A 24,121-nucleotide genomic window follows, 5' to 3' on the forward strand; every position below is an offset into this window, starting at 1 on the left:
ACGGCACCTTGCCCTTCAGCGACATACAAGGCAGAGTTGGGGGTGGAGAAGGGAAGTGGCATCATGTGTGTCTTCCCCTACAAATACCACCCCCCATCCTCCAAAACATTTTCTCCTCCTGGCTATTCCACCAGACTTCAAAAAAATCCCCCCCCACCCTCCTACCCTGGCCGATTTGAATGGGAAATGCCAGCAGAGGGGATTTCCCCTGCAGACAACGGCTTTTCCCTGCACAGTCATAGAAGGGCGTGAAAACCCGTAGCTCTGGCAGCTGTGTAATGTGCCATCTGTGGTGCTCGGGGCTGGGGAAATAACAACCCAGAGAGGCTTCCCAGGTGGCCCCCCGGATCCATTCCAGGCCGTTGTTACTGGTGATTTGAGGCAAAGGAGTTTGACAAAACTAAATTCAACTTTATGGCGCCAAAGGTCGAAATAAAAAGGTTGAAGCCCCATCCCCAGCCTAGCCTGGTGCATTTCAGCCCCAGCACCGGCACCAGTGCGACCTCTTGCAGCTGGAAGAATAAGTGCCAAGAATCCAGGAGACACGCTGGGATCCGGTCCTAGGAGCAAACGCTCCGCAAGCCCAAAACCCAGGGAAGCTCTGGTTAATCATAGAATCTCAGGGTTGGACGGGACCTCAGGAGGGCATCTAGTCCAACCCCCGGCTCAGAACAGGACCAATCCCCAATTTTTGCCCCCGATCCCTAAATGGCCCCCTCAGGGATTGAACTCACAACCCTGGGTTCAGCAGGCTAATGCTCAAACCACTGAGCTATCCCTCCCCTCTCTGAGGGACCTAGAGAATGGGGTGAATTCACAGCGGTGCCGGCATCTCCACTCCCAGCTGAGGCTTTTATTCTTTTGGGGACATCCCTGAATTGTCCGCGAGAGGAGGGGGAAAGAATCTCCATTGTCCCCAAGCAGGACAGGGGCAAATGGGGAAGGGGTGACCAGCAAGCTTCCTCGTCTCTATCTCTCCGGCCTCAGCGATTGGGGTAATTTGGTTCCACGCCTGTTGAGATCCCGGCCTTCCTTCTCCACTTGGCTCAGCCACATCTTCACAGCAGCAATGTTCATGGCCCTTTAGAATTTAGGGATTTTTTCGCCTGCCGCTCTAGGGACCTTTTTCGTTTCTTTGCGGCCCTGGTAACATTTCTCAGCCTCCGCTGTTTTGGGCTGCCAGCAGAGACTGATTAAGGTCTCCTGGGGCTAGGGTGACCAGATAGTAAGCATGAAAAATCGGGACGGGGTGGGAGGTAATAGGTGCCTATATAAGAAAAACCCCTAAATAGCGGGACTGTCCCTATCAGGACATCTGATCATCCGACCTGGAGCTCTGGGCAGAGTAAGTGGTGGGGGCATGGGGTGCTGGAACCATGGGCCCTCCCCATTCTACCTGTGGCCCCCCCCCTTCCACCCCTTCTGCCTGTGGCCCCGCCCCCATTCCGCCCCTTCTGTCTTCAGCCCTGCCCACAGCCTTACCCTGTTCCACCCCTTCCCCATGGCCCATCCCCTGCTCCACCCATGGCCCCGCCCCATTCTGCCCCTTCCCCCACCACGCTCCCTCCCACCATCCCGCTGCAGCCCCGAGACCTGAGAAGCTCTGTGCACCCCACCGTGGCAGAGCTCCTCCAGACCCGGGGCCACGGCCTGGGGAGATTTTTTCCAGGGGCCCCAAATTGGTTGGGGCCCTTGGGCATGGCGGTAATCTGCCATTGGCTGTCACTTTCCCAGCTCTCTGTCTCCCTCTGCTACGTGCTCTCCCCTACCCTGACTGTATCTCCTGTCGCTGCAGGGGTCAGGCAGGACCTCCCTTCCCCGTCGCAATCGCTGCCTCGTGGACCGCGATGCACCTGTTCGCCCATCGGAGCTCGCGCTGATCCACTCCAAAATGTCAGGGAACGGTCTAGGCATCGCTGGGCAGAGCCCTAGTGATTTGGAGGAAACCGTCAGAAACAAACCTCAAAACCATTTGCGCTTTACAAAGTTGCTCCTTGCTCTCATGGCTGACAGCTGAGGGGCAGATGCTCAGCCAGCGGGAAGGGGAGTGAACGAGGCTTGATGTCGGCCTTCTTCCTAGCTGGATCCTTCCTCCCCCCGAGTCTGCTCTGTCTGGGGTGCAGGGAGCGCGGATACTAGCCAGCCACACCTCCCTTCCCACCCAGGGGGAAGAAATGTACTTTGGAAGGAGGTGGGGAAAGGAGAGACACACAGATCCCTTGGTGTGGGGTGAGGAGGGATTGAGGGGCACACAGCGCCCCCCGGGGTGGGGTGAGGCGGGATTGGTGGCACACAGCGCCCCCTGGTGGGGGTGAGGAGGGATTGGTGGCACACAGCGCCCCCTGGTGGGGGTGAGGAGGGATTGGGGGCACACAGCGCCCCCTAGTGGGGATGAGGAGGGATTGGGGGCACACAGAGCTTGTGTTGGAGGTGAGGAGGGATTGGGGGGGCACACAGAGCCCCTGGTGGGGGTGAGGAGGGATTGGGGGCACACAGAGCCTGTGGTGGGGGTGAGGAGGGATTGGGGGCACACAGAGCCCCTGGTGGGGGTGAGGAGGGATTGGAGGGCACACAGAGCCCCTGGTGGGGGTGAGGAGGGATTGGGGGGCACACAGCGCCCCCTGGTGTGGGGTGAGGAGGGATTGGTGGCACACAGCGCCCCCTGGTGGGGGTGAGGAGGGATTGGGGGCACACAGAGCCCCTGGTGGGGGTGAGGAGGGATTGGGGGCACACAGAGCCTGTGTTGGGGGTGAGGAGGGATTGGGGGGCACGCAGCGCCCCCTGGTGGGGGTGAGGACAGATTGGTGGTACACAGAACCTGTGGCGGCAGTGAGGAGGGATTGAGGAGCATACAGAGCCTCTGGTGGGGGTGAGGAGGGAGTGGGGGGCACAGAGCCCCTGGTATGGGGTGAGGAGGGTTTGCAGGGTACACTGAGCCCTTGCTATTGGGGAGAGGGGACTGGGAGACCCTGCCATGGCTGGATAGAGGAATAAGGAGACACAGAGTCTGTGCCCCGGTGGGACAGGGGGAATGGGGAACACAAAGAGAGTCTTTAGCATGAGGGGGAGAATGGACATCCCCGGTATGGGCAGAAGGAAGGTCACACCCAGCCAAGATGGGGAAACACACCCCAATAACTGCTGCATCACCGAGCAAGGTGAAATGTACACCGAGAAGCTCAGGCATTCGGTTCTCTCACCAGCTCCACCTGCTGGCACCACAGCTTGGTCTACACAAGAAAATTAGGCCAGCTTGTCACTTGGGTTGTGTTGCCCCTCTTTACTGTTCCGTTCTCCTCAGCATGAGCGGTGACTCCTGGCTGGATTCTCTCTCTATCCCAGCAGGTGATGGGATGTTAAGGGAGAACCAGGCAGGAAAAAATCCACAGCAGGAAGGTCATAAGGAAGTGAAAGCACATGGGGCCTTTTTAGGAAGCTCCATAGATAACATTTCCTAGATTCTTGGAGAGGTCAGAGGGGCAGCCGGGGAAGCAGCCAGGGAAGAAAGTTATTAGATCCCCTAACTTTGGGGAAGGTTGTCGGGACCTCAAGAAAACCACAGCCCAGCAGAGAATCCCCACAGACGAGAGAAAAAACACATGCACCAAGTGTGGGAAAAGCTTCAGTCAAAGCTCACACCTTATTTCCTGTGATGAAATCCACCCCTGAGCAATGTAATTAAGCCGACCTAAGTGCCTGTGTAGACAGCACTAGGCCGACAGACGAATTCTTCCATTGACCTAGCTACTGCCTCTTGCAGAGGTGGATTAACTACAGCGATGGGAGCAGCGTAGGTAGTGTCTATGGCCACTTCAAGTGTAGACAAACCCTACATCATGACCTTGGAGAGAGAGGTTAACGACAAACAGAGACGCATCTCTGTGCTCAGAAGGGGAGGAGAAAGAACACAGCTGCAATGGATCGTGACAAAGATTTTACTTCCCCGTCCCCGGGGAGGACGCGTTGTCCTAAATGGGGTCTAGCAGGCCTACCCCAACGGGGAGCTCAGTTGTTGGACTTGGGTCTTGAGAGCAGCAACAAAAGCTGTACTTCCCCCCCGCCCTATAGCCCCCCCCATTCCTATCCCCTCTCTTCTCCGCTTGTCTCTGCCTGTTTTGTCAAAAGCAGGGGAAGTTCCCACCATGCGAGTCCAAACGCAGGCACAGAACAAACTCTTCCCCGCCAAGAAGGACTGTTTGACCACATCAGTGATTCTAACCGGTATCGTCTCTCTGGAACGGGGACACCGATAAGGTTGGATTAAAATAATTTTGCATAAGCACACCGTTTCAATTTCACAACGTTTTGATTCTTTTGTTTTTCTCTTGGAAATGAATAATTTCCCAGAACTCTGGCCTGAATTGTCTACCGCTTGCCACGGGCTGAAGCAAATCCAGGTCTCTGTACTCAGGACCCCAAATCATGTTTAACTGTTTAAGGCTCAGAGACAGGGCTGGGCAAAGACTCTCTGGGCTCGTTTATTCCCTCAAAATGAACACAGCAGATGGGTCGATCCGGAGCAAAACGTGGTCATTATAAAGCAGCCTGTCAGGGTAACGGGGGAGGTCTCAGGAGGGGCATGAGTCCGTCTCGCAGCCAGGTTCCCCCCAGGTTTCTTTCCCTGCAGAAAAATGTTCTAGACTCAGCCACGCTTGGAAAACTCGGAGTCGCTTTATTCCAGCACAGACCCACCAGGACTAAACCCACATTTTAAACCCGACTGGTCTACACTTGAAATATAGGTTGACAGAGCTCAGAGGTCCCCAAACTGTGGGGGAGGAATGTTCAGGGAGGGCATGATGGAGCCCTCGGGGGATGGGGAGAGAGTGCCATCCAGCCCCGCCCCCAGCTTTGCTCTGGCCCCGCCCCCAACTATAGCCCCAGCTCCTGGCCCTGTGCCTAGCCCCATCCTGGCTCCGTACCTGGTGGCAGGCCCAGCTGCCAGCCTCCACTGCAGCCTGGCTGCGGGTCTGCTCCCAGCCCCGTTCCTGCCCCGGTTGAAGCCCCCCATGGGGAGGCGGGGAGAGAGTACCACCCAGCCAGCCCCGCCCCCAGCTCCAACCCCAACCTTGGCCCCATTCCCAGCCCCGCCCCGGCCCGAGACCCACCCCCAGCTGCAGCCCCAGCCTCGGCCCCCTTTCCTGTGTCTGCACCCCCCACAAGCCACAGCCCTGCTCCTGGCCCCAGCTTGGGGGGTTGGGCATGACCCTGAAAAGTTTGGGGACCACTGACACACCTCCTTCTCTCAGTGCAGTGTGGAAAATCCACACCCCTAGACATTACACCAGCCTAACCCCCAGCATAGACCCAGCTAGGTGGATAGGAGAATGCTTCCATTGGCCTCGCTACCGTCGGCTGGGGAGGTGATGGTACTCTGTCGATGGACGCTGTCTCTGTGTCTACATGACGGAGTTCTGCCCACAGAGCTACAGCACTGTCCCCCCTGAAATTGTCCCCCCAGGGCAGCGCAGCGCCCCGACTTGGCAGAGGCAGGAACTGGCTTTTCCAGTCTCTGCTGCTCACCTTGTTCCCAGGGCAGTTAATCTGCCCAGGGATGCTGCAGCAGGAACTGGGAACCTCTGACCCTACTTATGTCTCCTTCTGCCCCTTTCATCTCAGCTCTCTATTTTAGTCTGCTGTCTCCGGCTTCTTCCCTCCCCCTCTGCCTGTTGGCCGTCTGTCCCAGGGGCATTCCTCTTCCCATGGGTCAGTGCATCTCAGTACAAGCAGAAGCTCTGGGACTTGGGGACACAGGGGGAGCAGAGAAGGGGGTGAGCAGGGGCTCTCTCTGCAGAGTCACTGTCCTGCTCTGTGTAGTGTGAAAAACTGCTCTCTGTCTTAATTTGCTACTTGGGGCACACTGAGCATGCTCACACGAACTGAGCGTGCTCAGTAACATCTGCTGAAGCCACTGCCCTTCACCCTGCCCTTATTAGCCATAAGATTCTGCTGATTGCTTTTCACAGGGGTTAAAAAGGGGGCAAATCGGAGCAGGGGGGTGGCCAGGTTCTGAGCAGGGGACAGAAATTGACTGGTCGCGGGGGGGCCAAGCAGCTGGAGTCAGGGTTAGGATAGGGGCTGAAGGGCAAAATCAGGGATGGAGGGAGTGGGGAAAGGAGACAGGGTTAAGCCCAGGGGTAAGACGCTGCCAGGGGATGACATAGGATAAAACCCCTGCACAGGCAGGGGCAGAGGGGGTAAGAGTTACCCCAGTGGGACTGAGACACCCGTGTTTGCAAAAACAGAGCGGGGGCCGGGGGCAGAGGGCCTTTTTTATTTCCTCTCCCACAGACAGCAGGGGCTTCCCAGGGCTGGGCTCTGAAAGGCGCAAGGCACCCCGATGACGAGTCACCGCAGCTCCTCTCCCTCCCAGTGAGGTGCTGCAGGAGACCTGAGTCAGTGAAATATTTTACATACGCCCCACAGAAACAAAGAATCCCTCACCAGCGTGTCTGACCGCCTAAAGGCCTAGCAGTTCACCAGTTTGTCTTGTCTGCAGCTGGATTCCCTGAATTACTCTTAGCACGTCACCATTTCGCTTTGTTATTGTGCAGCTGCACGCCAGTGAGCTATTTAATTTATATTTTTAAAACACGGGTTGAAAATGCAGTCTGCATGAGTACTTGCGCGTCCTTTTGGCAATGACGTCGGTGTTTCTAGTATTGCTCTCACTATCTTTTGTCCGCGCAGGGAGCGAAGCTGCGAAAGAAATGATGTTTAAATGACCTCACTCTGTTAAGAGGTTTCAGAGTAGCAGCCGTGTTCGTCCGTATTCGCAAAAAGAAAAGGCGGACTTGTGGCACCTTAGAGACGAGCCAATGTATTTGAGCATAAGCTTTCGTGAGCTACAGCCCGCTTCATCAGTACACGCGTGCACCAGGCAGGGTCGTTTGGAAGCTGAAGACTTTCTGCTTGTGTCCCACGCCACTGTCGAGTTTGAGCAAATTAGGACAAGTCAGCAAATAAGCACAACCTCCTGCATCAGAAACTGCTGCTGGTTACAATTGGTTACCCCACACCAGTAGCCGATTGGGTCCAGTAGCAGTTTAATATGACAGGTTTCAGAGTAACAGCCGTGTTAGTCTGTATTCGTAAAAAGAAAAGGAGTACTTGTGGCACCTTAGAGACTAACCAGTTTATTTGAGCATGAACTTTCGTGAGCTACAGCTCACTTCATTCCACGATATGCTATGCATCCGATGAAGTGAGCTGTAGCTCACGAAAGCTCATGCTCAAATAAACTGGTTAGTCTCTAAGGTGCCACAAGTACTCCTTTTCTTTTTAGTTTAATATGAGTAATTGCTACTGGTAACAAATTCATAGACTATCAGGGTTGGAAGGGACCTCAGGAGGTCATCTAGTCCAACCCCCTGCTCAAAGCAGGACTAATCCCCCACAGTTGCCCCAGATCCCAAATGGCCCCCTCAAGGATTGAACTCACAACCCTGGGTTTAGCAGGCCAATGCTCAAACCACTGAGCTATCCCTCCCCCTACCAGATAGCATTTTATCCCTACCCCCAGCCCTCTCCCCAAGTCTCTCCCCATCACCTGCAGGCTCCGGCTCAGGGGCTGGTGTTGGCAGAGCCCAGGGGCTGGTTCCAGTCACCCCTGGGCTGGGCACAGAGGGGGGTTAATGTGGGTCTTTCCCCCGCACAGACCCCGCTGGGGGGCAGCAGCTGCTCAGTCCGGGCTCCCGGCTCACAATGGACGGGGAGGTGGCATCTGACCCAGGAAGATAAACAAGACACAGAGGGAGCACAGCTTCCCTCTCTGTGCAAAAACCAGAGCCCTCTGGATGAGCCCCGTTCTGTACACTAGGATGACCAGATGTCCTGACTTTATAGGGACAGTCCCGAAATTTGGGGCTTTTTCTTATATAGGCTCCTATTACCCTCACCCCCATCCTGATTTTTCACATTTGCTGTCTGGTCACCCTAACACTGGCCCCCAAAGCAGGACCCCCCTGGGGGACCGGGGCGGAATCCTGTGAATCACCCCCGGACTCTGAGTCATGGATTAAGGTCCATGGAGGGCTGGGAGAGGTTGCCCGTGTCCAGGGGTGCGCATCCCCAAAAAGGCAGGGGGGCTTGGGGCTGGGTGGGGGAGCTGCAGCTGGGGGGTTGGAACAATTTGTACAGTGTGTGTGGGGGTGGGGGGCTGAGAGCCATTGAACCAAACTGCAAACCCTGCATATGATGGAAACCACTTCAAGCCGGGGGGGTGCGGCAGCCCCCCTCCTTCCAGCGCCTCTGGGCTGCGGTGCCATGCAGTTTATCGCTAGGACCCAGACGGGAGCTGGGCTGGGGTCACGCTGGCCCGGCAGCAGGAAGTGATGTGACTTGCACTCCCCGGTTGGTGGCTACAGTAACTCTTTGTTGTTGCTGTCTGGGTGAGTCCCAAACCCCCTTTCCCCCACCCCACGCAGAGCTGGGCCTCCAGACTGGGCAGGATCCCACCTGAGCGCCTCTGCCCGCAGGGACAGCACCAAGTAAGTCTTGGAGCCAAGGTAAAAGAAACCTTCCCATCCACTACGCCTCTATGTGCGGGGGGGGGGGAGAGGATTAGGCCAGGGGTGTGTATTTTTCACAAGTGAATTTTCACATCCCGGTGCAGTGTAGGGGTGCGAAGTGCGTGTGCCTTGCAAACTCCATGAGCTGGTGTGAATTTCCATCGCTCTGGAGAAGTCAATGGAGCTGCCGCCAACTGAGAGCAGCTGGGGATCTGTCTTGGGAAAAGAAACCCACTGTATGATCAGTGTTTATTAGAGTAACAATTTGTACAAAGCTGCTTTAATCTCCTCCAGAGTCAGCTAATGCCCAACCAAGTGGAATACGATTTTGGTTTTGCATCCCTGCCCATCCTGGCTAATAGCCGTTGATGGACCTATCCTCCACTTCTTTTATGAACCCTGCATCTGAAGAAGTGGGTTTTTTACCCACGAAAGCTTATGCCCAAATAAATCTTAGTCTTTAAGGCGCCACCGGACTCCTCGTTGTTTTTGTGGGTACAGACTAACACGGCTACCCCTCTGATTTATGGACCCTGTTAGTCTTTTGGCCTTTGCAACATCCTCTGGCAAAGAGTTTGGTTGACTGTGTGTTGTGTGTAGAAATATATACATTTGTTTGTTTTAAACCTGCTGCCTATTCATTTCATTTCATTTGGTGACCCCTAGTTCTTGTGGTATGAGAAGGAGTAAATAACCCTTCCTTATTTACTTTCTCCACCCCACTCATGACTTTATACACCTCTATCCTACCCCCCCCCATCTCTTTTCTAAGCTGAAAAGTCCCCATTTTAATAATCTCTCCTCATACAGAAGCTGTTCCATACCCCTAATCATTTTTGTTGCCCTTTGCTGAACCTTTTCCAATTCCAGTATATCTTTTTTGAGATGGGGCGACCACATCTGCCCGCAGTATTCAAGGTGTGGGCATACCATGGGTTTCTACAGAGGCAATCTGATATTTTCTGTCTTATTATCCATCCCTTTCTAAATGATTCCCAACATTCTGTTGGCTTTTTTGACTGCCGCTGCACACGGAGTGGATGTTTTCAGGGGACTATCCACAATGACTCCACGATCTTTTTCTTTCTATAAGCAAATTACAAAGGGACAAAGCCTGCTAGCTCAAGATTTTGTTTTGTTATTTTATTCTGTCATTATATTTTTAAAGGCCTTGTCTACACTAGGATTTTAGGGGCTGATTTTCAAAGGCACAAAGGGCAGAGGTCTGTTCTGTGTTTGTATAGTCCCCTAGCTCAATAAGTCCAGGTGGGTGAGGATACCTTTCCTTGGGCCAACTTCTGTTGGCGACAGAGAAAAGCTTTCAAGCTTACACAGAGCACTTCAACTTAAGTCTGGGCCTGAGCTGACGAAGAGCTCTGTCTCTTTCACCAATATAAGTTTATCCAATAACAGATATTACCTACCCACCCTGGCTTCAGGATTTTGCCCCATGTTTAAATAGCAGTGAGTAGGAATAGGAAAGTGATTTTACATTTCTGCAACATTGGTGAGACTGGTACTGGAATACTGCCTGCCGTTCTGGTGTCCCCATATTAAAAAGGGTGTTGGCAAAATTGGAAAGGTGTGCAGAAAAGATTCAGGGGCCGGAGAATGTGCTTTATAGCAAGAGTCTTAGGTCTGGTCTACACTACAGACCTCTGTAAGTATAATGCACAGTCAACCTGTGGAACTCCTTGCCAGAGGATGTTGTGAAGGCCTAGACTACAACAGGGTTAAAAAAAAACTAGATAAGTTCATGGAGAATGGGTCCATCAATGGCTATTAGCCAGGATGGGCAGGAATGGTGTCCCTAGCCTCTGTTTGCCAGAAGCTGGGAATGAGCGACAGGGGATGGATCACTTGATGAGTCCCTGTTCTGTTCATTGGGTCTGGGGCACCTGGCACTAGCCACTGTCGGAAGACAGGATACTGGGCTAGATAGACCATTGGTCTGACCCAGTATGGCCGTTCTTATGTTTTTAACTAAATCACTCAGAGGCTGAAAAATCCATCCCCCCAATCAACGTGGTTATAACGACCTAACCCCCATGTACACAGCACTATGTCGGTGGGAGAGCTTCTTGGTTTCCCCCTTTTGCAGAAGTGGATTAACTAAGGTGAAGGGAGATATTTCTTCTGTCCGTTTAGAGCAGGGGTGGGCAAACTACGGCCTGGGGGCCACATCCGACCCTTCAGATGTTTTAATCCAGCCCTCGAGCTCCCACCGGGGAGCGGGGTCTGGGTCTTGCCCCGCTCCAGCTGGGCAGCGGGGTCGCGGGCTTGCCCTGCTCCATGCATGTTGTGGCTCTGCACAGCTCCCGGAAACAGCAGCATGACCCTCCTCCAGCTCCTACACGTAGGGGAAGCCAGGGGGTTCTGCACGCTGGCCCCGCCCCAAGCGCCGCACCCACAGCTCCCATTGGCTAGGAACTGCAACCAATGGGAGCTGCAGGGGCAGTGCTGGTGGACGGGGCAGCACGCCGAGCAGCCTTGCCGCCCTTCCACGTAGGTCCTGGAGAAGGGACATGCCGCTGCTTCCTGGAGCTTCTTGAGGTAAGCACCACCCGGAACCTGCACCCCTGACTTCCTCCCGTGGCCCAAACCCCAGCCCCATCCCTGATCCCCCTCCTGCCCTCAGTCCCAGCCTGGAGCACCCTCCTGCACCCCCAGCCCCTCATCCCCAGAGGTTGCACCCCCATCCAGACCCTTCTGCCCCCCGCACCCCAACCCTCTGCCCCAGCCGGAGTTCCTTCCCGTACCCTGAACTCCCCATTTCTGTCCCCACCCCAGAGCCTGCACCCCCAGCCTGAACCCTCACCCCCTCTCGTACCCCAACCCCCAATTTCGTGAGCATTCATGGCCCGCCATACAATTTCCATACCCAGATGTGGCCCTTGGGCCAAAAAGTTTGCCCGCCCCTCACCTAGAGCATCTCCCTTAAACTGCTGCAATGGTGTCTATGCAGCGTTCCCAGTGTAGACCTGCCCTTACAGAGCTCAACCTGTTAGCTTCTCGAAAAGAAGATCGAGAGGTGACTTTGAGTTGATTAGGGTGTAAATGCTGTTATGGGTTGGGCTAAACCTCGTTATGGGGCAGGCCTGGCCCCTGCCTTCCGTTCAGAATAACGCTGACGAAGGCACTGTAATCGAGTGGCTGAAACAATGGAATTAGCCCCCACGTCCACAGGCACATCTGGGAAAGCTGGTAGAAGCTGAATCACGGAGCCCAGAGGGTTTCAAACACATGGGCTAGGCCAGTGGTTCACAAACGGGGGTACCCGTACCCCTGGGGGTACCCAGACCCCTTCCAGGAGGGACGTCAACTCATCTAGATATTTGCCTAGGTTTACAACAGGCTCCATAAAAAGCGCACAAAGTGAAGTCAGCACAAACTAAAATCCCATACAAACCATGACTTGTTTATCCTGCTCTACGGACTATACACTGAAATGGAAGTCCAATATTTCTAGTCCAATGGATTTATTTTACCATTATATGGTAACAATGAGAAAGGAAGCAACTGTTCAATACTAGTGGCTGTGACCCTTTTGTATTTTCCTGTCTGATTTTGTGAGCAGGCCGTTTTTAAGTGAGGTGAAGCTTGGGGGTACGCCAGACGAATCACCTCCTCAAAGGGGCACAGTCGCCTGGAAAGGTTAAAAGCCGCTGGGGTAGATCTTTGATTGGTAGAACTGTTAGGAGGCTGAAATTGGCTTCTTATTGCCAGCTCCTTATTCATGGCTCCCAATTCCGTCTACAAAGGCCAAAAAAAAAAAAAAATTAAAAATACCTCAGTGTCAGATCTTTTTTTTTTTTTTTTTTTAGAAATTTGATCAAATTAACATGACTGAATGTGATACAGATTGAAGTTACTAATTACTTAATTGTTTATTAATTCAATAATCCAATAAGGAGCTGGCTGCACCTGACAATATAAGTCTCCGGTCACCCCCAAGTGACACATCCCCATGACGGTTACGACTGTTCTGAAGGACCAGGCACAAGCCAGCGTGTAGGTGCCTACTAGACAGCTAAATTCTTCGGTGAATACAAGTTTCAATTTTGCTGACCCAAAGGGGTAGGGGGTGTCATGCGCTTGCTGAAGTATCTCTCAAGGGATTGAGACTTTTGTGCCAAAGCAGCGCCCTGGTTTGATCCCTAGGCTGTGCAAAAAAAATGTTCTTAGAATCCCTGAACCTTAAGAAGAACCTTATTGGTGGGGTGGGGGAGATGTATCTCAGGAACCGCATAACCAAACAACCTTAAATGTCGGTCACTAAGCCGCCTCCCTGTTTCCATGCCGCACAGCAAAGTTCAAGACAATCCGAATACCCATGCAGATTTTAGAGTGATTAGAAGAGTTCCACCTTTAAGCAGAAAGCAGGTCCTAAACTGAACTCCCCATCACTGTAACAAACAGCTGACACGCAAGCCTGTCTTATCAGCCCTCACTCACCTTCCACATGGAGACCCTGGTTGGTTTCAAAGTCCTTCCAACCCTTCCCCCTTTTTACATTCTCAATTCTTTGCTTGCTAGGCTTCTTTAACCCCGGGTATGCAATTTTCACAAGAAAGGGCGGTATTTTTACAGACTCATTTACCAGCCTAGGGATTTGCACTAATTATCCCCCAGTGCTTTTAGTTTCTGATAGTTCATTGATGCTTATCTGGCTTCCCTCCACAAGTCACTGCATTGCGTGTCCTATTTCAAGAAGGATGCGAATCCCTTCCCCATCCCCAGGTGGTAACAATGCAAGGGGAGAGGGGGAACATAAGAATGGCCATACTGGGTCAGACCAATGATCTATCTAGCCCAGGATCCTGTCTTCCGACAATGGCCAATGCCAGGTGCCCTAGGGGAATGAACAGAAAAGGTAATCATCAAGTGATCCATGCCCTGTCTCCCATTCTCAGCTTCTGGCTAATAGCCATTGATGGACCTAACCTCCATGAACTTATCTAGTTCTTTTTTGAACCCTGTTATAGTCTTGGCCTTCACAACATCCTCTGGCAAGGAGTTCCATGCATTGTGTGAAGAAATACTGCCTTTTGTTTGTTTTAAACCTGCTGCCTATTCATTTCATTGGGTGACCCCTCGTTCTTGAGTTATGTGAAGGAGTAAATAACGCTTCCTTATTTACTTTCTCCACACCTGTCATGATTTTATAGACCTCTATCATATTGCCCCTTAGTTGTCTCTTTTCCAAGCTGAGAAGTCCCAGTCCTATTCATCTCTCCTCATACGGAAGCTGTTCCATACCCCTGATCAGTATTGTTGCCCTTTTCTGAAACTTTTCCAATTCCAATATATCTTTTTTGAGATGGGGCAACCACATCTGCCCGCAGTATTCAAGACGTGGGCGTACCATGGATTTATACGGAGGCTATATGATACCAACTCACGCCCATGCATCCTCACTAGCTGTCACAGCGCGGGCTATGGAGAGAGGAGGCCGTATGGTTCTGACAGCCTCTCTTTCAGTGGTAGGGTCACCGAACTCCCGGGTGATAGGGGAGCTGCCAGAACAACCGGGAGGGTTTTAAACTAACCAGTAAGGGGGGAGGGGGATACCAGGGCAATCATGGTACCAATACCCAAGCTTGTAAACCAGCCTCAAGTCATCATAGGTACGACAAATCCAAGTGCAAAGAGTCATATAAGTAACACTTTTAAAAAAATATTTTCTATAGTCTAATGCGAGGAGCCGAGGTGATAAATAAGAGGAAGTGGAGATGCTCATGTATGAGAGGAAATATGATATGAATGGTATTCCCAGTTCTCTGCAGGCTCCACTTCCTGTATCAGCCTGTGGCTAGCAGGTGTGTGATAAATGGGAGGGCCCCTGCCCTCCTCCATCAGCTGGGAGGGACAAGGAGCTCTCTCTTTCTCCCAACCCTGAAGCCTCCTGGCTGCTCTGAGCAGGGTGGGGGTGGGATTCTGCTATCTCTGACCCCCCCAGCAGGGGTGAAAGTAAGTCGAGTGACTTACCGGTACTCTGGGGCCAGCTCTGGCCCCCGGAAGGAGCGGGGCCTAGGGCGGAAGGGGCGGAGTTGAGAGGGTCAGAGCCAGCCCCAGCCCACCCTGTAAGGTAAGTGCCCCCCCCCCCCACTGGGGTAGCAGCAGCAGCCCGGGGCTCCGGGGGCTATTTAAAGGGCCGTGGCTCCCCTCTTCTACCGCCCTGGCCCTTTAAATAGCCGACCTATTAAATAGCCCTTTAAATAGCCCTGGGGAAGCGGCGGGGCTCCAGCGGCTATTTCAAGGACTGGGGCGGCAGAGGCAGCTGGAGCCACGGCCCTTTAAATAGCCCCTGGATCCCCTGCTACCCCAGGGCTCCAGGGGCTATTTAAAGGGCCCGCAGCTCCCCTGCTTCTATCGCCGTGGTCCTTTAAATAGCCGCCGGAGCCCTGGAGTAGCGGCGACGGGGCTCCAGGGGCTATTTAAAGGGCCCGGGCGGTAGAAGCAGGGGAGCCCCAGACCCTTTAAATAGCTGCCGGAGCCCTGCAGCCGCTACCCCAGGGCTCCAGCAGCGGGGCTCTGGAGGCAATGTAAAGGGCCTGGGGCTCCAGCCACTGCTGGGAGCCCCAGGCCCTCTAAATTGCCCCCTGGGGAAGCCGGGCTGCCCCAGTACGGTGCACCGGCTCTACCCCCCAGAGCTTCCATTTTATTGGTCCCCCACCCCTGCGACTAGTGGGATTGTGGCTGGGGCAGCAGGTGCTGAGTGGGGGTCTCTTGCTGTTTCAGGGGCCGGTGACCTTCGAGGAGGTGGCTTTGTATTTCACCCAGGGGCAGGGGGCTCTGCTGGACCCCGCTCAGAGAGCCCTCTACAGGGACGTCATGCAGGAGAACTACGAGACGGTGACCTTGCCGGGTAAGGGGTTCTTGTCGCCTCAGTTATTGGAAGCTGAGGGAGTTGGGATGTGGCCATTTCAGCTTCTTCTCAGGGTCTTCCCTGGTCACTTCAATTTCAGGGGCATGGGCCTGATAATCCTCAGATCCAGGGTGAGAGACTCAGATCTCCACACCCCTTCCCACAGGATGGAGGAGTCCGAAACCCATTATGATGCTCATTATCCCCGTCCCCTCCAGATCTCAAGGTGTCAGAAGAACGGTCCTGACCCGCCTGTCTCAATTCTCATTCACACACAGAATCCCACTTCTCCTCCCTTCCTGGGATTAGCTCCATCCCTGGGCAGGGCTCTGGGCTCTTGGGGTTTAGAAATAGGCCCGAGGGGAGGGTGTCAGGGGAGGGGCAGAGTGAGGGTGGGGCCTCAGGGAGGGAGGCAGAGTAGGGGCGGGGCTTCAAGGTGGAGCATGCCCTGGGAAAACCAAAAGTCAGCACCTATGGGTGCCTAAGTGATCACTTGTTAGCCTCCAGCACAAGTGTATCTTGAGTGCAAAGGGTGGTTATCTGAAGTCACTGTCTTCCTGTGTACCTCCAGCCAAGCCTTTCTTGAATTAACCCCTTGTAGTCTTGCAGCCACCACCCTTATATCTGTCAGAAAAAGAGAACATATAATATTCATAATTCACTACAGAGCGGCTCCAAATCTGTCAAAGGCACATCTCCCCCCTTCCCATCCCAAGGGGGCTCAGTGACCACGATCAGGGGCGCCAGAACGGAGGTGGCCAGGGGGCTATGCCCTCCCTCTTTTTACCGGCCATAAGGGCGAGCGATGGGAGGGAGGGGGTGAAGAGGAGCAAGCAGGAGGTGGGGTCTTGGGGGAAGAGGCAGTGTGGGGGCTCAGGCAGAAGCAGGCAATGCGAGGGCAGGGGCTCGGGGGAATGGGTGGTGCGAGGGGGAGGGCTTGGAGAGAAGGGGTGGGGTGGGGCAGGGTCTCAGGGGAAGGGACGGGGCCTCAGGGGGAAGGAACAGCTCGGGGGCGGGGCCATGGGTCAGGCATTGGTGCCCCCCACTTTTAGGAACCTTGCGCTGCTCCTAACCATGGTCCCATCCGTTCAGATTCCATGTCCCCCGAGCCCAGCGCGGGGCCAGGTTAAGATCAAGGAATCGTCTTTGTGACAAACACTCTCCCAATGCCTGACACGCCCTGATCTGGTCTGATTTCATCCGCCACCCCGAGCAGGATTCCCCTTCCCCCAACCTGGCCTGATCACCCGGCTGGAACGAGGGGAAGAGCCGTGGGTCCCGGATCTCCAGGGCTTTGAGGAAAGGGGGGGAATTACGAGAGGTGCCCGAACAGCTGGGGAGTCAATCAAACTGACAGAGAAGGCATCAGAGCGTGAGGCAAAAAGCGGAGACTCCCACAAACATGTTGTGAATGAACCCTCCCAGTTCTGCCTCATCTCACCCACGTCAGGGCTGTGGCCAGGAGGGGTCATAGGACGGGAAGGGACCTGCTCTCAAGGCAGGACTAAGTATTATCTGGACCATCCCTGGCAGGGGTTTGTCCAACCTGCTCTTAAAAATCTCCCATGATGGAGATTCCACAACCTCCCTAGGCAATTTTATTCCAGTGCTTAACCGCCCTGACAGGAAGTTTTCCCTAATGTCCAGCCTAAACCGCCCTTGCTGCAATTTAAGCCCATTGCTCCTCGTCCTGTCCTCAGAGTTTAAGGAGAACAATGTTCCTCCCTCCTCCTTGTAACAACCTTTTATGCACTTGAAAACTGGTAGCATGTCCCCTCTCAGTCTGCTCTTCTCCAGACTAAACAAACCCATTTTTTTTCAATCTTCCCTCATAGGTCATGTTTTCTAGACCTTTCATCATTTTTGTTGCTTTTCTCTGGACTTTCACCAATTTGTCCACATCTTTCTTGAAATGTGGTACCCAGAACTGGACACAGTACTCCAGTTGAGGCTGTATCAGCATGGAGTAGAGCGGAAGAATGACTTCTCGTGTCTTGCTTACAGCACGCCTGCTAATACATCCCAGAACGATGTTTGTGCTTTTGCAACAGGGTTACACTGTTAACTCATATTTAGCTTGTGATCCTCTGACCCCCAGATCCCTTTCCACAGTATTCCTTCCTAGGCAGTCATCAGTGTGACCTAATCAGCTGTATCATCATGGTGGATGTCACGTATGGCTTCCCACCCACCCACCCTGGCTGATAGATGTAGGACCTCACCCCCCTACTCTGTGATCGACCACAACAGGGTTATTTTTCCTCATCTTTCAAGAATGGTGGCTCTTCTTCTTCTACTACTACTTTCTCTCTGTCTTTCACACACATCATCCCCTCTATGCTTGGATGATGTGGAGATGTAACCCAGTTGTAATGGATCATGGAGCTCCTGGCGCCCACTTCAGAGAAGGAACAATTACAGATGGTTCAGTAAATTATACCTTTCTCAATTTTCCCCAACACTTATTGTGTTGTGTTTTCCCTCTTCACTCTTCCTTGTTCTTTTCTTTCACCCAAGCATGGGAAATGATTCATGTCTGAATTCTTTCTCTTTATTCCAGCAGGTGATGGGATGGAGAATGACAAAAAGGAGGAGAATCTACAGCGGGAAGGTCCTGAGCAAGTGGCATCTCAGGGGACCTTGTCGGAAAGATCCAAGGGGAATTTTCCCCAGAGTTGCGAGCAGGGAAAAATCTGGGGGAAACAGCACAAGTCAAAGAAGCGGCTGGGCAACCAACAGAGGAAAAGAGTGGGTAAGACCCTTAATTATGAGGAAGGCTGTAAAAGCCTCAAGGAAACCTCAGCCCAGAAGAGAATCCACACAGAAGAGAGAAAAAACACATGCACTGAGTGCGGGAAAACCTTCAATCGGAGCTCAAACCTGATTTCTCATCGGAGAACCCACACGGGAGAGAAACCCTATAAATGCACGGAGTGTGGGAAGAGCTTCAGTCAAACTTCCAATCTTATTTCTCATCGGAGAATCCACACCGGAGAGAGACCCTACAAGTGTATTGAGTGCGGGAAAAGCTTCAATCAGAGCTCCAACCTTATTACGCATCAAAGACTCCACACGGGAGACCGACCCTACAAATGCCCCGACTGTGGGGAAAACTTCAATCAGAGCTCAGATCTTATTACTCACCAGAGACTGCACACGGGAGAGAGGCCCTACACGTGCACGGACTGTGGGAAAAGTTTCATTTGCCGCTCAAACCTCATTTCGCATCAGAGAATCCACACGAGAGAGAGACCCTATAAATGCTTAGACTGCGGGGAAAGTTTTGACTGGAGCTCACAGCTTATTAAACATCAGATATTCCATACGGGAGAGAAACCGTACAAATGCTTGGACTGTGGGAAAAGTTTCAGCGACAGCTCCACCCTTATTTCGCACCGGAGAATCCACACGGGGGAGAGACCCTATAAATGCCTTGACTGTGGGAAAAGCTTCCATCAGAACTCAACCCTTATTAGGCACAGAAGAACCCACACTGGAGAAAAACCCTATAAATGCCTCGACTGTGGGAAACGTTTCAATCAGAGCTCAAACCTTACTACGCATCAGAGACTTCACATGGCCCAAAAACCTTGAATGTGGGAGCAGCTTAGGGTGACCAGATGTCCCAATTTTATAGGCGCCTATTAACCCCCCACCTTTGTCCCGATTTTTCACACTTGCTGTCTAGAGCAGCTATAACTATCTGACTGTGCCAGCCATCGGCAAATCCATACAGGGAAGATGCCTCTTAAATGTCCTTAGCGTGGAAAATCCTTCAAACAGAGTTAACGGGCTTGTCTACACTGCAGAGCCTTGGCTGGGTATATCTCTGCTGGCAAAGTCTCTTAGTGGAGACACAGCTTAAGCCAACAGAAGGCGATCTGCTGAAATGGCTAAACCACCTCCTGGAAGGACATTTGCTAAGCCCACAGAAGCACTAGCTGCGTCTACACTGGGATTTTTTTTCCGGGATAGCTATGTTGTCTAGGGGGTGTATGATTTTTTTCACACTCCTCGCCAACATAGGTCCATCAATGGCTATTTGCCAGGATGGGCAGAGATGCTGTCCCTAGCCTCTGTTTGCCAGAAGCTGGGAATGGGCGACAGGGGATAGATCACTTGACGATTACCTGTTCCGTTCATTCCCTCTGGGGCACCTGGCACTGGCCACTATTGGAAGACAGGATACTGGGCTAGATGGACCTTTGGTCTGACCCAGTATGTTCTTATGTTCATAGCTATGCCAGCAAACTTTGTAGCATAGACTTTAACTGATATCAGACTTCAGAGATTCCACACAGTGGGGATTCTACCAGTGCCAAACCAGGTCCTAATTCCCACATGTGTCTGTGGCATTTGGCTCCCAAGCATCCAGCTGCCCATCGCTGGGGTGAGGACACAGCAGCGGCCAAACCTGAGCTGATCGGTGACCTTCTGGCTCTGCCAGGTCTAAGCAAACCCCAGGCAGAGGAGGAGAAGCCCCCATCAGCCCCCCCCTCCCTGCTGCAACCCTGGCTGCTGAGCTGATGGGCCACAGGTGGGGGAAGGGAGAGAGAGAAACTCCTTCAGACACTCCCTCTGCCTGGCTGAAGTTCCCCCCTCGCCCTTCCCTTCCCAGACAGGATCCCCCTGTCATGGAGATGAGGAGAAGGACACTTGGGCCAGGCCCCACCTTCACTCTACACACCTGTCCCCACCCCCCATCTCCACCAGCCCCTGGGCTGGGCTCCCCCACTAGCCTATATAAGAACAGCCAGACTGGGTCAGATCCATCTAGCCCAGTGTCCTGTCTTCCGACAGTGGCCAGTGCCAGGTGCCCCCGAGGGAATGAACAGCACGGGCACTCATCAAGTGATCCATCCCTTGCCACCCATTCCCACTCCACTACCTGGAGCTGTTCACTGCAAGGGACGTGTCCCTGACAGCTGACAATGTGTCCACTCCCCTCTACCAGTCCCCCAGGGCGTTGGGTTCTGGGGAATGAAATATTAGGGGACCCAGAAACTGGGAGACTGAAGGTTTGGTGCTTGTGTAGATGGGAACCAGATGGGGCTCTCAGCTGGCACTAGTTAGTATTTGGGGATAATGGAGTAAGAGGGGAGGGAAGGTTTGGGCTTAGAGAGATTCTGCTCCCTGTTGTTCACCCCTTCTGCCCCTTTGATCTGCCCCCTCCACGTTCAGTCATTGACAGGGACTGATTTCCATACAGCCCTTGAAAGAGGCCTAGAAAAGGCTAGAGGCGTAGGAATCACACCTCAGCCCTGGCAGCATCAGCCTCTGAGGCTAGGAAATATGGTCTGGGTTCAGCTGGGGTTAGCTAGCATGTTTCCCTCTGATCTGGGTCAAACATCAGCCAGTGTTCCTGACCGACTCTGAGCATCTGAGGATTACAGTGGAGGAGAAGCTGGATATGAGTCAGCAGTGTGCCCTTGTTGCCAAGAAGGCTACTGGCATATTGGGCTGCATTAGTAGGAGCGTTGCCAGCAGATCGAGGGAAGTGATTATTCCCCTCTATTCGGCACTGGTGAGGCCACATCTGGAGTACTGCATCCAGTTTTGGACCCCCAATACAGAAAGAAATGTGGACAAATTGGAGAGAGTCCAATGGAGGGCAATGAAAATGGTTAGGGGGCTGGGGCATGTGACATATGAGGAGAGGCTGAGGGAACTGGGCTTATTTAGTCTGCAGAAGAGAAGAGTAAGGGGGGATTTGATAGCAGCCTTCAACTACCTGAAGGGGGGTTCCAAAGAGGATGGAGCTCAGCTGTTCTCAGTGGTGGCAGATGACAGAATAAGGAGCAATAGTCTTAAGTTTCAGTGGGGGAGGTCTAGGTTGGATATTAGTTCACTAGGAGGGTGGTGAAGCACTGGAATGGGTTACCTAGGGAGGTGGTGGAATCTCCATCCTTAGAGGTTTTAAAGGCCTGGCTTGACAAAGCCCTGGCTGGGATGATTTTAGTTGGTGTTGGTCCTGCTTTGAGCAGGGGGTTGGACTAGATGACTTCCTGAGGTCTCTTCCAACCCTGATCTTCTATGATTCTATGATCTCATTTATAGCAGCACCTCCTTTAGAGACGTGGTGGTTACAGGCACCAAGTTCCCCCTTGTTGGGACAGATTTTGTCATTCCAAGCAAGTCTCACCTTGCTCTGGCTTGTACTGAGGAGCATTTATATTTCTACCTTTTGTATTTTATGAAGCAGAATTGAATAGATGCTAAAATAGCTAGAGCCGGGACAGAAAAATGCATTGACTCAGCCTGTGGGTTACTGGAGGGTGATGGGATGAGTCAGAGAAATTCCCTCCATCACAATGTTGATCCCCCATCCCCTACCCCACATTAGCTCACGGATTGTTTATCCTCCCCACATTCCACCCTTCCACCTCCCAAAGTGTCGGCTCTCCATGCACTTTGATTTCTTTGATCCTAAATCAGATTCGTGAGGGCTGGAGAGGAAAGTGTCACAGACCTGGAAGAGGAATGCAATTGAATCCCAGAGACGGTGTGATCCTTCCGAATTGAAATCCCGGTTTCCATCTGTTGGCAAAGTGGCTTCTGCTTCAGGGCTTTTTTCCTTGCAAAATTCAGATTATTTGGGGGATTATTTGCAAGTTTGGGGGATTTTTTTGTTTGTTTTCCTTTCACTATGATGGTGCTAAAATTTTGTAAATAATACAACTAATGAGGCACAAAGTGAAGTAGGTGTAGCCAATTTAAAAAGGAACACGGGCAAATCTGGTCTCCTGAATTTGAGTCAGAGGCAACATACGCCTGGATTTCAATGGATGTGAACTTGAAATTGGATTTTCAGCTCTTGTACTTTTGGGTTTCTCTCTTTCCTGAAGACGTTTGGATCACATACTTGGATATTAGTTTGGCTTGGTGGGATGTACAGTGGATTTATTGGATATCTGCCTCTGACAACTGAGTATTTGCCAGAATAGTCCTTTCTCATTTGCTTTTTTACTGTTTCCCCACCCTTCGCCAGGTGGCTTTAATGTTGTTTGAACAATGAACATTATAAATAAGTATCGACATACACACTGATGGGTGACTGTGAGGGTCGCAGTTCAAGAGACAGCAAGTGATATGGAGAAGGAAGCTATGGATGGATCCCTGCAGTGACATGGGATCCAGTCAGGGTGGGAGAGGTTGGGAGGCGGAAGACAGGGGGAACGGTAAGGTTTCCTCTGGAGAGCCAGACTGCTGAGTCTGAGAACTGTTAACTCACTGCACTTAGGCCAGAGAGAGACAAGAAATGCCATCTGAGCAGCAGGTGAAGCCATACCTGAATCCTACAGGGCAACGAATGATGCTTCAAGTTGAGTGATGAGGGGGCATCTAATTCCTCAGAGGACGAGGCTGTGCGGAGCTGAGAAGGAAGCAGGGGATGTCAGTAGGTCTGACTAACCTTGAAGACAGGTCTGCCTCCATCTCTGAGGCCAGAGAGAGACAAGCAACCTGACAGCCCACCTGGTCACCCCTTCCCGTCTAGGGGGGAGACTGTCTCTGCCCCACCCATCAGGTGCATCCCCAGGGAGATAAAAGCCTCGGCTGGGACTGGAGATGCCGACACTGCTGTCAGTTTACCCCGTTCTCTGGCTCCCGTGAAACCACATTCCCTGGGCTTCCTGTTCTCGGAGCATTTGTGACTAGATCCCAGCGTCTCTCCCGGAGCCGCTGCACTTTTCTGCCCACTGTAAAATGTTGGCTCCGTTGCTGAGGCCTGCAGGAGCTGGAAGCGACACTGTCCTGGGCTGGACTGGGGTTGAAATGCACCACGCTGAGCTGGGCGTTGGGGGGAGGGGCAGTGGGGGGGGGCTTTTTATTTCTTGCTTTGAAATTATAAAGTAGAATTTTAGTTTCTCAAACTCCCAGTGTCCTTAGTCTGGAATTATGAGTAGAAATGGCCTTGAATAGGTTCAGAGGCTGTCAAGGAAGCCTCTCTGAGCTGGTGCCTGTGTGTGTGTCCTAAGATGGTGTGTGCGTGTACACTTTATTAGGCCTGATCCTCATGCCACAATTTGTTCCCCGTTCCTTTACGGCCTACGAAATACAGGCACGGGTGGCGCGTGAACCACTTGTTCCGGGAGGCTGGCCCCAGCCCCGCCCCTTCTGCCTGAGGCTCTGCCCCTTCCAGCACCCTTCCCCGCCAGGGCCCCAGACCCTCCACTGTGGCCAGAGGAGCCCTGCTCCAGCTGCCCTGAGTCCCGGCCTGCTGGCTGGCTGGCCCCATGGGGGGAGAGCAGGGAACCCAGGATGGGGCCATGGGGCAGAGCATGGGCAGGGCCACGGCTGGCTATTTGGGGAGTCTTTGCATCCCCTGGCCTGTGATACCTGCCACCCATGAATACGTGTCACATTTCATTTAAGAACATGATTATTTGTCTTACAGCCACACCTCCAGGTCCTGCCCAAGACCAGTGCCCTGTTGTGCTCGAATCTATACATGCATGTCATGAGAGACATGAAGGAGCTGCCTATCAGAATTGAAACCCCCCTCAGAAAGGTGGTGTCCCTACCCTCTGATTGCTAGAAGCTGGGAATGAGCAACAGGGAAAGGATCTCCTGATGATTCCCTGTTCTGTTCATTCCCTCTGGGGCACCTGGCATTGGCCACTGTCAGACACAGGACACTGGGCTAGATGGACCTTTGGTCTGACCCAGTGTGGCGGTTCTTGTGAGACACCGGCAACTTCAGAGGCTGTTAACTTTTGCACTTCAAGTAGGGATTCAACTTCTC

The 24,121-nt window shown here is 52.8% G+C and overlaps 1 protein-coding gene across 1 annotated transcript in view; it reads left to right on the forward strand.

Moving 5' to 3' along the window:
• Positions 1-23,250, forward strand: part of LOC119567553 (zinc finger protein 724) — an 80,876-nt gene extending 57,626 nt beyond the window's left edge. The window contains exons 5-7 of the mRNA XM_037914019.2: positions 8,370-8,507; positions 15,252-15,378; positions 17,939-23,250. Of these exons, the coding sequence (XP_037769947.2) occupies positions 8,370-8,507; positions 15,252-15,378; positions 17,939-18,972 (1,299 nt within the window). The 3' untranslated portion in view covers positions 18,973-23,250. The remainder of the gene's footprint in view (positions 1-8,369; positions 8,508-15,251; positions 15,379-17,938) is intronic.
• Positions 23,251-24,121: the final 871 nt, after the last annotated feature.

Source organism: Chelonia mydas, chromosome 14, assembly GCF_015237465.2.
Source record: "Chelonia mydas isolate rCheMyd1 chromosome 14, rCheMyd1.pri.v2, whole genome shotgun sequence".
NCBI classification, from domain to species: Eukaryota; Metazoa; Chordata; order Testudines; family Cheloniidae; genus Chelonia; species Chelonia mydas.